The sequence below is a fragment of the Aythya fuligula genome, chromosome 2, assembly GCF_009819795.1.
Source record: "Aythya fuligula isolate bAytFul2 chromosome 2, bAytFul2.pri, whole genome shotgun sequence".
Taxonomy (NCBI): Eukaryota; Metazoa; Chordata; class Aves; order Anseriformes; family Anatidae; genus Aythya; species Aythya fuligula.
The window spans coordinates 25,841,831-25,853,951 of record NC_045560.1 but is presented as its reverse complement, the minus strand read 5'-3'; the positions used below and the strand labels follow the sequence as shown (position 1 = coordinate 25,853,951).

General features: G+C 39.9%; 1 protein-coding gene across 2 annotated transcripts in view; it reads right to left on the bottom strand.

Moving 5' to 3' along the window:
• The window catches only part of COL1A2 (collagen type I alpha 2 chain), a 36,742-nt gene extending 24,855 nt beyond the window's left edge, over positions 1–11,887 (bottom strand). The window contains exons 1-12 of one of the 2 annotated variants that reach the window (XM_032180715.1): positions 11,688–11,887; positions 9,857–9,867; positions 9,221–9,238; positions 8,528–8,566; positions 6,910–6,993; positions 5,527–5,583; positions 3,347–3,391; positions 3,201–3,254; positions 2,833–2,886; positions 2,407–2,460; positions 1,802–1,855; positions 1,470–1,523 (exon numbers count right to left, since the gene is read on the bottom strand). In XM_032180715.1, coding sequence (XP_032036606.1) covers positions 1,470–1,523; positions 1,802–1,855; positions 2,407–2,460; positions 2,833–2,886; positions 3,201–3,254; positions 3,347–3,391; positions 5,527–5,583; positions 6,910–6,993; positions 8,528–8,566; positions 9,221–9,238; positions 9,857–9,867; positions 11,688–11,757 — 594 coding nt within the window. In that variant the 5' untranslated portion in view covers positions 11,758–11,887. The remainder of the gene's footprint in view (positions 1–1,469; positions 1,524–1,801; positions 1,856–2,406; positions 2,461–2,832; positions 2,887–3,200; positions 3,255–3,346; positions 3,392–5,526; positions 5,584–6,909; positions 6,994–8,527; positions 8,567–9,220; positions 9,239–9,856; positions 9,868–11,687) is intronic. The other variant, XM_032180716.1, reaches the window with a different exon arrangement.
• Positions 11,888–12,121: the final 234 nt, after the last annotated feature.

The following is a 12,121-nucleotide window of genomic DNA, read 5'->3' as shown; positions in this document are numbered from 1 at the left end:
ATAACAGCACATCATCTCCTAAGGATGCAGAGACAGTGACTGTCCCTTTATATACTGGAACAGGGCCAGTTGAAATACCTTAGAAGAAGAGGTCCAGAGCAAGTTGTTTCATTTTCCAACTTCTGCTTTCTTTACCCCCTTCCTTTATTCTGTAATATTTACTCTGCAGCACACATCTAAGAGATAAGGCCTGAATAATGAACTAATAATTCAAATCAAATGACAGCTTTATTTAGCTAGAGAAGATACTTTCTTTTGCCTTTGGTTATGGCTACTAGGTTCCTAACCTGTGCTGTCACATATCTGGAAATACAACAGAAATATCTGAGGTAGATCCTTAAGACCAGTACTATTGATGTAAGTGGCAGCCACTAAAATATGATTTATCTCCCTTTAGGACTGAGCTCTCAAGCCCACAGATGGTCTAGACTGGCCTATAATGACAGGATTTGTCCTAGAGCACTGGTACCCTGAACATATCTGAATGCACCTAGTCTTAAATGCTGCAACCTCCTGAAATTTTTGCTTTAATCTTATGAGTATCTTTGATTCATTTTTTTCCAGTCAGATTAGTACTCTTACTAATACCTGTTCCTTTATTTACTTATTTACTTTATCTGCTTTTAATCTCCAACACCAGAGAAGTGCTTGCTATCTCATTACCAAACTTTTTCTGAAGGTTAACAAGTTGCACTGATACGGGAGAATGCTACAATACAATTAATAACCCTATAAACAAGTAGTTCTAAGCTTTTGGAAACAAGCAATAATGAGAATTACTACTTGACCTTTTCACTGTTACAAGTTTTTGAATACAAATCTACCATGAATAAATCAGCAGCATTAATTTTTTCTACAACCCGATTGTGCAGTAGTGTTTAAGAACACTGCTATTAGATACTGAAGTGGAATAGGAGAGATGAAATTAAGAGAGAAGAGTTTGCCAAACATGTTTCTATACCATGTTTAAAAACACTTTCTTAATCCGAGTATTCAAATATGCACTAAACTAAGGAAGGTAAAAAGGAAAAGAGACTGAAGATCAAGCATCCTTAACTCAGAAGAGCACTGCATTTATCCAAAGGTTTAGCAGAAAGCCTTAAAATAAAGCAACATATCAGATTTTTCTAGAAAAATGAGATATTCTGATTTCAGTGTGCTTTAGAGAAAAACCCCAACTACATTCTGTAGAAAAGCAGAGAAAGCCAATTATTAGCAGCCCAGTTCTGTGGCTCTTACTTATTTAAAGTAATCTCTCGACTAAGGGCTTCAGAATAAGGCCCCAACATGATTTCTCACGTTGAGATGCAAGTATTTGTCTTACATGGATCTGTTGCTTTCTGTATCATTGCAACTGAGGAATGTTCAATGACAACGTGGAAGATCAATTGGAGAGGACTTCAGATATATTTCCCTAGAAAGAGTTAAAAGCTAAAAATGCACACAACATTTTCAGATTTCATCTTTACCTTAGTGCCAGGAGTACCAGGTTGTCCTTTTTGACCATCCAGACCATTGTGTCCCTATGTTGAGTAGAAAAAAAATATTTAGTATGTATTTTCTCAGTAACTGCTACACACAAACTCATAGTCTTAAGAGGTAAATTCTTTCTATACAAGATGATTTTCTAATATAATCTTACATTTTTTTAAAGCATTCTCTTTTGCCAAGAGAAAAACTTCAAAGATATTAAAGCATTTAGAATATATACTCTCAACTTTGAAGAGGTTTCCAGGTGTTCTCAGTATGTTAAAGTGTTGTCAGTTTTAACTATTCAGGTAAAAGGTATGTGTAGACTCACCCTAATTCCCTTAAAGCCAGGCAGACCAGGAGTTCCAGGGAAACCACGAGCACCCTAAAAACACAGAACATGCATGATTGTCTCTCATGTTTTATATTGCATTTAAAAAGAAACAAAAAGCATCAGTCTTTCATTAAAATTAATGAGTAGATTGGGGTCATGATCATTCAAGTGAGGACCCACAATCATTTCAATGAGGATCGCAGTCCACTCCCAAACCTCCCAAGATCAGACCTGCTCAAAGACTAAAAACAATTAACCTGATTTTCCAGTTCTGTATCCCAGAAATTACACAAATTAACCTGTGATAGACAGCTATTTTAAGTTTCTATGCCAAGGTACCTGCTCACCACCTATGTAGCTCCTCATTATGTTACCTGTTACTATTACTTCTGCTTTACTATGGGGGTAAGGAGGTGGGGGACAGGGAACAAAAGAAAGACATAACTACATGATAGCCGTGAAGGTAAGAACTACAACAGAGATATTGAGATTAATCCATATATGCAATATTGATGGATTGTTTATGGGGTGCAATTCAGAAATGTCATTAGGTTTCTTTGCTAAGAGCACTGTTTTATAACAGAAAGTAGATCAATACTTACTTGAGGGCCAGCAACACCCCTCTCACCAGGTCTTCCAGGTTTGCCAGGGTGACCCTAAAAAACGCGGTAAAAATGCACTGAGAAGAAAGCTCATTTTATAAAAGACCATCATATTTTTTTTTAATAAGAAAAGACATTATCAAAGCTTCTCCTTTTTGGTAGACAAGAGCTTGTTAGCTTCCCTTTTCCCATTTTCAGAAAGCTAAATAATGTATTTGGAGAGATTTTAGAGTTATCTATTTTTCTGTACATTTCCAACAGACAGCATCTTTTGTACTATTAAATAATTTTCAGGGGCTTATTTGTTCTGATAATAAAGAACAATATAGAAATGATGGCCATTAGAATGTTTAGTTTAACAATAATCTAATGTTAGAGTTGAATCATAACCCTCAAAGAGATTAAAAAGTTTTAATAACAACTTACATCTTCACCAGCCTTTCCTGGAGGACCAGGGGGACCACGAGGACCTTGGGGACCCTGTTAAAAATAGATTGAGTATTACTTCGAGCACCTTTCTTCAGGTAAGCCTCTTCCCTGGTTTCTCAACAGAGTTTGGGCATAGCTGGAGCCTGAACTGAATAAAGGTACTTCCATCCTAATTGCCTTTGTACTTCATGAGTTCCCAATCAGGAGTCTGAATCTGAATGCTCAGCTCCTGTTTCTGTAACAGGATAAAGCGATTCTAAATTCAAAAACAAGCATATGGATAGGATTAACAGGCCTAAACATTACAGGCCTATCTTTGCATCTTATTTCTAACGCTAAGTGTCTGTAATGAAACCTGTACTTACTGTTTGACCAGGTTCACCAGGCTCACCGGGAACACCTTGAAAACCAGGAGGACCCTAGAAGAGAATGGAGATTGTTAGTGTTTGAACTGGCTATTTTATAGGTATGTCTAAATCCTACTACTGATTAATACATTGAGTGTACTTACAGGGGGTCCAGATGCTCCAGGTGGGCCTCTAGGTCCCATTAAACCCTATGGAGGAAAAACATTTTTTTTATTTGTTTAAAAAAATCACTATTTCATAAACTCATCTATAACACCAGTTCCTGGCATTCCTAAAATCCTGGTAAAGGTAACAGTTTTCATTGTGCAATGTCCAAACAAAAGTTGAGGAAATTAAGAGATCTGCATAGGCAGTCCAAATACAAACAAATCTGAAGCCAGTGAGATGACTTAAGAACGTACCATTATGGCTGAGAACCTTTTGATTAAGCATCTTATTCTATTCTGCCTCATTAACAAGTACTTTCACACAGTGGCTTATTCCTCTATATACTCACTTCCTCCCTGTGCATGAACTTTCAGAGTTTAAAGACAGTCATAACAACACATTAAGAAAGGTTGTGTTTTGGGCAAATGGAAGTGTTACCATGAATTAGGAGGTTCATACGTCATTTTGAAAAGAAATCGATTTCCTCTTACAAATATTGAGCATATATCTATTTCAAATAATGATCTAACTCTAATTATCTTAATTTGCTTGCTTTTGACTTAGTTCATTTCACCTCCAAAATAAATCACTAATATATTCTCATTGGCTGATTTTAGAGATTTACATACAACTTGAAAAATTTGGTCAAAAATCACTCCTAAAGGGGATTTTTCCATAGATTAGTGCACTTCCTTCACAGTTATCTTAAGCTTTACTAAGCATGCAAAAAACTTTAAACTGAAATTTAATTTAATCTTCTATTGTCCAAATGGATGTTTCACCAGACATTTCAACAGAAGCTATTATACTTTTACCTGCTTTTAAAATTTCATTGGGAACCCTGTTAGGTTTTTCTCATTGCAAGGGGGCTAACAGTTTTTCAATGGCTTATATACCATCCCAATGAGACTGAATAAATTTTCTCAAGGGAAATAAATGTATATTCATTATAGGCATTAACCTATGGAAGCTAATGCAATCATATTGCTGTAACAGTATGCACTAGTTCTAGGAAAAAACAACTGCTACTGGACAGCCTGAATCATATGTGCTGCATAAACCCTGTGAATCTTTTCACAAATTATATTCTATAACTGTTTTTTCCTGCTTTTTTGTCTTCCTAATCTTTCGCATTTTCTTTATGGAACCTCGTAGAAGAGATAGAATTTACTGCTTTTGCTGTCAATGGACCCTCACTGAGTCAACAATTGGAGCTTTTAGAAATGGTGACATGCTATATAAATCCTCATCTACATTTTCTAATTTATTGTCAGACACTGAAGGCCAAACTTGATTAAAAATAATCCAGTTTTAATGGATGCCAATGTATTTTCAAAAATTAATCTGATGATATACTACTTTCAGGAACAGAAAAAAGTACTTGACCCAGAATACGACCCAGAATAATCCTTGGCAGTCTTCATCCTGCTGCTCACCTATCAGATGCATTGTCCGTGATGTCAATGCATGCAATGAATTTAACCCATAATCTGCTATCTACATGTACTGAAGAATACCTGCTAACATTAGGAATATTTAGAAATTCATGTAGAGAGGCAGACAACTCCTTAAGTGTCCATTTGAAAATAGTATACTGGGAAAGATTCCTCCTCAGAGTAACTTTGTAGCAGCAAGTGCTAGCTTTCACTTGCTCAGAACCAAATGTAGTGGCCAGTGTTCTGCCAAACCTGTACAATACAAGGATGCCAAAAGGGTTGTCCAGAAGGGTTGTACAGCCATGGGAGATAAAATGGTCACTGACTGGGACTGAGATATTGAGTTACTTTTTAGATCTGTGTCTGCTTTAGAGAGCATCTCTACAATTGATCTCATTCCTACAATACAAACTTCTTCTGTCTTAACACAGGTAAAGTAATACTGTATCAAAGTAGATGTTCCATATTGGATTACCAGATTCACAAAAATGTTATCAACAGACAGAATTAAAGCACAAGACCTACTTGTGCTATATTCAAGCTGAAGATACAGTCCTAAGACTTATTTCTAGCACTTCACATTGTGCTATATTAAAGGATCAGTTTACAGTCTGACTTGATATATGATCAAAACACAGATTTTAAAACTATGTTTTGAATTAATGCAGCTGGATTAGACTCAAAAGAAAATGTGAAATACATGTTTATGCAAGTTATCAAGTGCTAAATCTTATACTTACCATAGGTCCTGGGCCAAAGTCAGCCGCTTTAGATGGATCATATTGAGCAGCGAAATTCTGTGGGTGACAAAAATTTGAAATTAAAAGCATGAACATTTTTTTCTTTAAAAAGTATTGATAGTTATCATTCTATATGTAACTGTCATCTGACTTGTTACATGATATGTTAAAGCAACATACTTAAAACTCAGTAAACATGGCCCTGTTACAAATACATTCATATTTGCTTCTTTCCAGAAGGACCCTTTTACACATTGGCCTCCAATGTGTAAACAGTACACAGTAGTAAGAAACACACTGCAATTGCCTGAACTGAAAATTAAAGATGTAGACTTGATGCCCATTAAAAATTGAAAACATTCCTGAATCTCTCAAATCATTCTGCTTAATGACAGAAGTTATGCATATTTTTTACCACATTAAGTAAAATTCACGGCCCAGCCCCGACGCACTGTTGGATGAGATGGGCCCTTCAGCTTCAAAAATATCTGCAGAGTATGCAGCCTCAAAAACACTGCACTGGATTTCTGACCTTTTATTATATAAAAGTCTTGTAGACAAATACACCTCTTGCTTTGTGGCAGATATTTTATCTCTTCACTAAAATGGAAGAGTTCTATACAACACAATCAAAAATCCTTTTCTCGCTTGCTTCTTTAGTCTACTAAAATAATAGAAACTAATAAAAACAGTTTTCTGTTTGCTAATAGGAAAATAAATTATTGCTATACATATTGAGGGCAAGAGTCCATGGCAGAGGATTTACTATACTACCCAAAAAAACACTGTTTAATTTCTTTATGCTCCCAGCCCAAGCTAAAGTCAAAGAGTTAAAATCAGCATTTGACAGGGCATACATGATGGACACTTCTGCAGAAAGCGTGTATGTGACAGTCCACTTGTGTTCTGCAGCATAAATGTGGATAGATGAAAAATTCTAAAGGAAGAGAGGTACTGACGTTTAATTATGGACTTCTAGCTTAAGGGTAGTTTTCCTCAAGCTTATTCCAGTACAGTTGCTTTCTCTTGAACACAACAGCAAAGTTGCGTTTCTTTTGTCCATCCACTTAACTGCACAGGTTTCATTTAGTTGACTCCTAATCCACATATTATGTTAGCACAAATCTAATGCTAATTAATGGGGTTGATTTGCTCCTCTGCATAAGTCCCTGTTGAATATAGAATCCAAAGTTCCTCAGGAAATCCTAAGGAGTGCTTCACGGGAACTGGGACCACAAATTTCATGCAGACTCTAGTGGTCGGCATGATCTTCTCTTCAGAGTATGCTTCCTCTACTCTCCAGCAAAATATCAGTGTTTTCCACTTTGGATGTCATGAAGCTCAGATTATCAGTTTCAGTAACATAAAATTTGGATGCCTTACTCCGCCAAGACCTGGAGGACCAGGGGGGCCTGGAGGACCTGGTAGACCGTCTTCACCATCTCTGCCTGGTGGACCTGGTGGACCCTACAGGCAAAAGGAGGATTATAATGTGAATATTAGAAGTAACTCATAAAATCTCTAAAGTGATGAATATATTAACAACTGGGAACCTACAGCACATACTGCAGCACTGCTGTACATGCAGTTGCAAAGTATGTCCAACTTCAGAAAACAAGCATAGCCTGAATTTACATTGCCTTGCCACTCCTCAATCAGATACACGCTGTAGTTTCATATTTGGGAAGATTACTAGGGTAATATTGAACTATGCTACCAAAGCACAACCTCCAGATTGAGAAGTTTCATTTCAAGCAACCAAAGCTTGGACATGAACCCCAGGTTACCCATGCAAACCCACACAGCCCAACAGATTCTGTTTGTGAGAGCCAAAAAATTTCCCTGACAAGCTGAGGATTGGCAGGTCAGTCTTACTGCTATGAACTAACATATCCTGAAAAAGTCAAAGGCCAGTTTTTAATCAACCTGGATTATCTGCTGCTATAATCAGAAATTTGATGACAATGAAAGAGTATTTTCCACAGGTTTTTGGTTCGTTTCGGTACCGCCACTTTGCTATCACTGCCACAACCACTCCAACAGCTTGAAGGGACATGTGTTCAGTCCAGAACATTTGCTCTTACATTCTATCATCCTCAATACACAAAGCTGATCGAGGTTTGCCATCACAGTATTTGAGGTGAGGCATTTCATTTGGTCTAAATAAAATTCATAATAAAAAAATCTTAAGGATTCTGAAAGGGACAGGTTTAGGCTTTTTGTCTTCAGGATAAAGCATGTATTTTTAAACATGCTTTAAACAGATGTAGATACTGGCAGCCTAAAGCAAATATCAACTAAGGATGTGAATTTCAGAATACAACACTATAAAAAGCAGCAGTGATGCAGAAGCAAACCAAAAAGCAGATATCAACAATATGAACGTTACAATTAAATACAATTTAATTATAACATGATAATTACATTATCATACCAACTGCCTCTATCTACAGTTACATTCAAAATTGCCTTTAACAACACAATGTCCACTTTGACCGATAAGATGTGGATGACAGATGCCTAGCTGCCAAGAGGAGAGCTTTTTCAAGCCACCTTTGTAGGTACAGGTATCGAATGATCCTCTAGGCTACCTTTGTCTATTTGGGTTTGATGTTGACAGCTTATCTTTACACCATCCTGTTCAAAAACTGTCTTTACGTGACAACTTTCTCTTTTGCATTTTTATGCACTGTGTCCAGTACAAGCAGTCAGAAAAAAAAAAAAAAAGGTTTGCAACCATCATCTGGAGTGCTAGGCTGTTCTCCGAACCAAAATCACATCTGATTAGGTACAATGATCATAAGTAGGTTGGAGTGGTATTGCCAGTGGCAGCGTTGGTACATAGAAAACTTGATTTCTTTTTTAACAAAATTGTACCTGTAGAAGCTTGCATGTATAATAATTGGATCTGTCATTAATGCCTACACTGTTTTTTTTTCCATACTGATTTTCCAACAACTGTTCAAAGACCATAAATAAATGTGTCAATCTAATTCCTTACCCTTTCTCCCTGTGGCCCTTTGTCTCCTCTGGGGCCCTGCTGGAAGAAAAGAGAACTTAATGAGTTACCATGGAAATTTTCCAGGACAATACAGAGAAAGAGGTACATTAAAAATAAGTAGTGTACATGAAAAAAGGGAAAGAAGACTGCGTATAGATGTCCTATACCTATTTTCTATGGTATATTGTTTTTCTTCAATACGCTATTGAAAATAGATTAGTCACTATCATCACTACGTCAGTCAAAGCATCACTGCACAGTCCACAGAAGTACTTACACAGTTTGTTTTATTCTCGTCTGAATAACTTGCTCTAATTTAGCAATAGTGACTTTTAGAAATACAAGGGAATCTATTTAGCCTTTTAGACCAGTATAGATATTAGTGTACAGTTCAACTCATGAAACTTTTCTAAAGAAAATCTTGTGGAACAAGAATCCTTCCTTGAGGCAGTTTTGTTCTTGGTATGCTTAGTTCTGCTCTTGGATAAAGCAGGTTAAAACCAAAATTTGAATTTTCCATGGTGTTAACCTGTTGCACCCACTGTTCCCTCTTTATGTCCTACTCATCTCAGTGAACACTGGAAGTAATGATTTAGTCAATATTCTGTCATCCAACATTCCACAAAATATTACTCTACCTGGGAATATTTGATGTCATCTACATTGCCACAAAAGAAAAATGAAAGTGCTTACCCTTCGCCCTGCAGATGCCTGGAAGAGATAAAGCAGAGAATTAAAAAAAGATACAAATTATCCCAATATTTTAAACTAAACTACTGTACAAATTTAGGCTCATCTTCTTACAACTCTGTAATTTACACCAGTACAATATATGTAAGTATACCCTATGCTTTTTAAATTACTAGGAAGGCTAAGAGTTTACTATCAAGTGAAAATATATGCACCTACATAAGAACATTCTATTGAAGACTGTCAATTTTATACTTATTAAAGCCTACAAATATAACATAAATGGAAGTCACACCTGAGTTCTTTCATAATCCTTCTGTGCAACGCAATTTAGCCTGGAAGACTGGCCTTAAAGTATAGTCATCTCCAATCCAAACTGCCAGGTATAACGTCCGAACACCACTGCTCAGTTATTTTCTCCTCATGATCTTTACACCTATGAAGGCAGTCTCTTAAAAAGGCCAGCCCACTTGAGAAATTGGGGTGGGTACATTTCCATGCAGTCCCTTCAGGATTTAATTGGTACCTTGCCATGGCCACCTTGGGAATTAAGGTTAGTAAATATTGCCCTGAAAGGGTAGCCTAGCCTGTTAATTGAAGTTGAATATTATATATAAGATGAAAAATAATCATACTGACCTCACTCACATCTGCAGGAAGAAGGGAAAGGAAAAAAAAGAGATAATTAGATTGTGGATTCAGTGGTTTAAAAGGTTGACATTTCAGTATTTTAAATAAGAATGTATTTTTAAAAAGCAAAAAACATTTTCTTAATGCAATTTCGTTCTCTTAATGTGATTATCTTAAACTGTAAGGACTCACAAGTGTGGTCACTATATCTTTCCAAGTCAAAACAGAGTTGCTAATAAAATAAAACAAGTAATTTGGCTGATACATAAAAAAACAAACAAACAAAAAAAACCAAAACAGTTATTTTCTATAAGCCTGTTGTAAATGCGCTTAAAAATATCTCCCTGGAAAGAAATACATGTATTTTCTCATATGTGTGCATGCAATAGATGAATAAAGCCGGGCATGATGACACGTGTCAAGTCACTAATTGGAAGCCACAACTTTAGGTTTTAATATAGATGGCCCCTCGCACTTCTTATGGGGAATGGTTCTCCTCTAATGGACCCATTTCCAAGATGTAAAATGCCATTGTGTAACCAGAATAGATTGAAGCTATTATCCACCAAATAGCAAGAAACTCTGTTTCTGTATGTTACTTCCTTCTAAGTATGCTGTTGTTAATCAGATGCAGAACTCAACTTTTAAAATCTGTTTTCCAGAGTTCAAGCAGTGAGTGATTTGGTTTTGGCTGAAACTTACCATGGTAAAAAAATGTCTTTCACCACACTTCAGTGCCAACAATCTGACATTTTACTAGCAGGTTGTTGGGTGTGGCGTGCCCGTCCCCCCAAAAAAGTGTCCCTTTGGGGGTGTTTGGTGGCTCTGAATTCAGATGGTTCACACAGTAGGCGGTGTGCGGGACATCACCAAGCTCCAGAACAGAGGGCAGAATACCCTTGGTAATTCAGTATAAGAGTTCAGAAAGCGGCTGCCTGCGGGTGCTGCTGACACAGATGGCTGCGCTGTGTTATTTGGGGAAAGGGCAGATGCTGTGGGGACGTCGGGCTCCTCGCCCGAGCCTCTCAGCCCCCGCTGCCGGCCCGCAGCTGCCAGCCGAGGGCGCTGCTGCCGCCGCCCGGCACGGGGAGAGGGCACGGGCCGGGGGCCAGGCCTTAGACGGGGCCCCCCGTGCTCGCCTCGGGCTTCGGAAGCCTCGGGGCCGGCAGCAGGGGGCAGCCGGGGTCCCCCCTCGGCTCTGCTGCCCCGTTCAGCTCAACACGGAGCCTCCCCGACTGCCGCGGGCCGCCTTCCCCCCTCGTCGGGCGGCTTAAAGCCTGCGGGGAGCCCCGGGGGGGCCGTGCGGTGCCCCCCGTCGGCTCGGGGCGCTCCCCGCTTCGCCTCCAGGGGGCGCGGCGGCGGCGGCCCGAGGGGAGCCGCGGAGGGCGCGGGGGGGGAAGCCGAGACCCCGCTCCCGTCTCGCCGGGGCTTTAAGCATCTGCTCTCCTTTGGTTGCGTTTTTTTTTTTTTTTTCCATTTTCTTTCCTTTTTTCTTCTTCCCTTTTCGTTCTTTTTTCTTTTTTTTTTCTCTTTTTCTCTCTTTTTTTTTTTTTTTTTTCTTTTGTTCTGTTTTTGGTGGGGCTCCTTGGGCTAATTTTACCTCCTTGTGCTTTTGCCATCCTTTCCTAACTCTGGAAGGAAAAAACAAAAAAAAACAAAAAACACCCTAACCAGCCTAGCCCCTGCCCTGGGACGGAGGTGGCACTGTTCTCCGGGGCGCCGAAAGCCCCGCGGGCTGCCGTCGGCGGGGAGCACGGCGGGCACAGAGCGCGGAGAGCCGGCCGGCCAGCCGCCCCCCTGCCACCACCCCGGCCACGAACACGCCGAAAAAGCAACTTACGTTGGCTCGTCGCTAGGCACGAAGTTACTGCGAGCAGCAACACAATCCGCGTATCCACAAAGCTGAGCATGTCTAGACGCTAGACATGCAGACTCCTTGTGCCGCAGAGTCCCCCCCGGTCGGTGGCTAGCTATTCCCTGCGGGACGCAGGCATACAGACCCCGAGAAGTGCTTCCCCGACCTGTGCACACCCCCGCTGCCCGGCACGCTCAGTGACCCCGGCCCCGCTCCGCCCTACTTATACCGCAGGAGGGTCCCGGCGCCGCCAATGGGCGCGGGGCGGGCGCGGGCCCCGCGCGGCTCCCAGGGCCGTCACGTGCCCAGGGGTCGGCGGGGAGGGGGGGGGACAGGCAGGGATAGAGGCAGGGAGGGAGGGCAAAGAGGGAGGGAGGGAGGGAGGGAGGGAGGCGGCCACGGTAAATTGGTTCCATGCT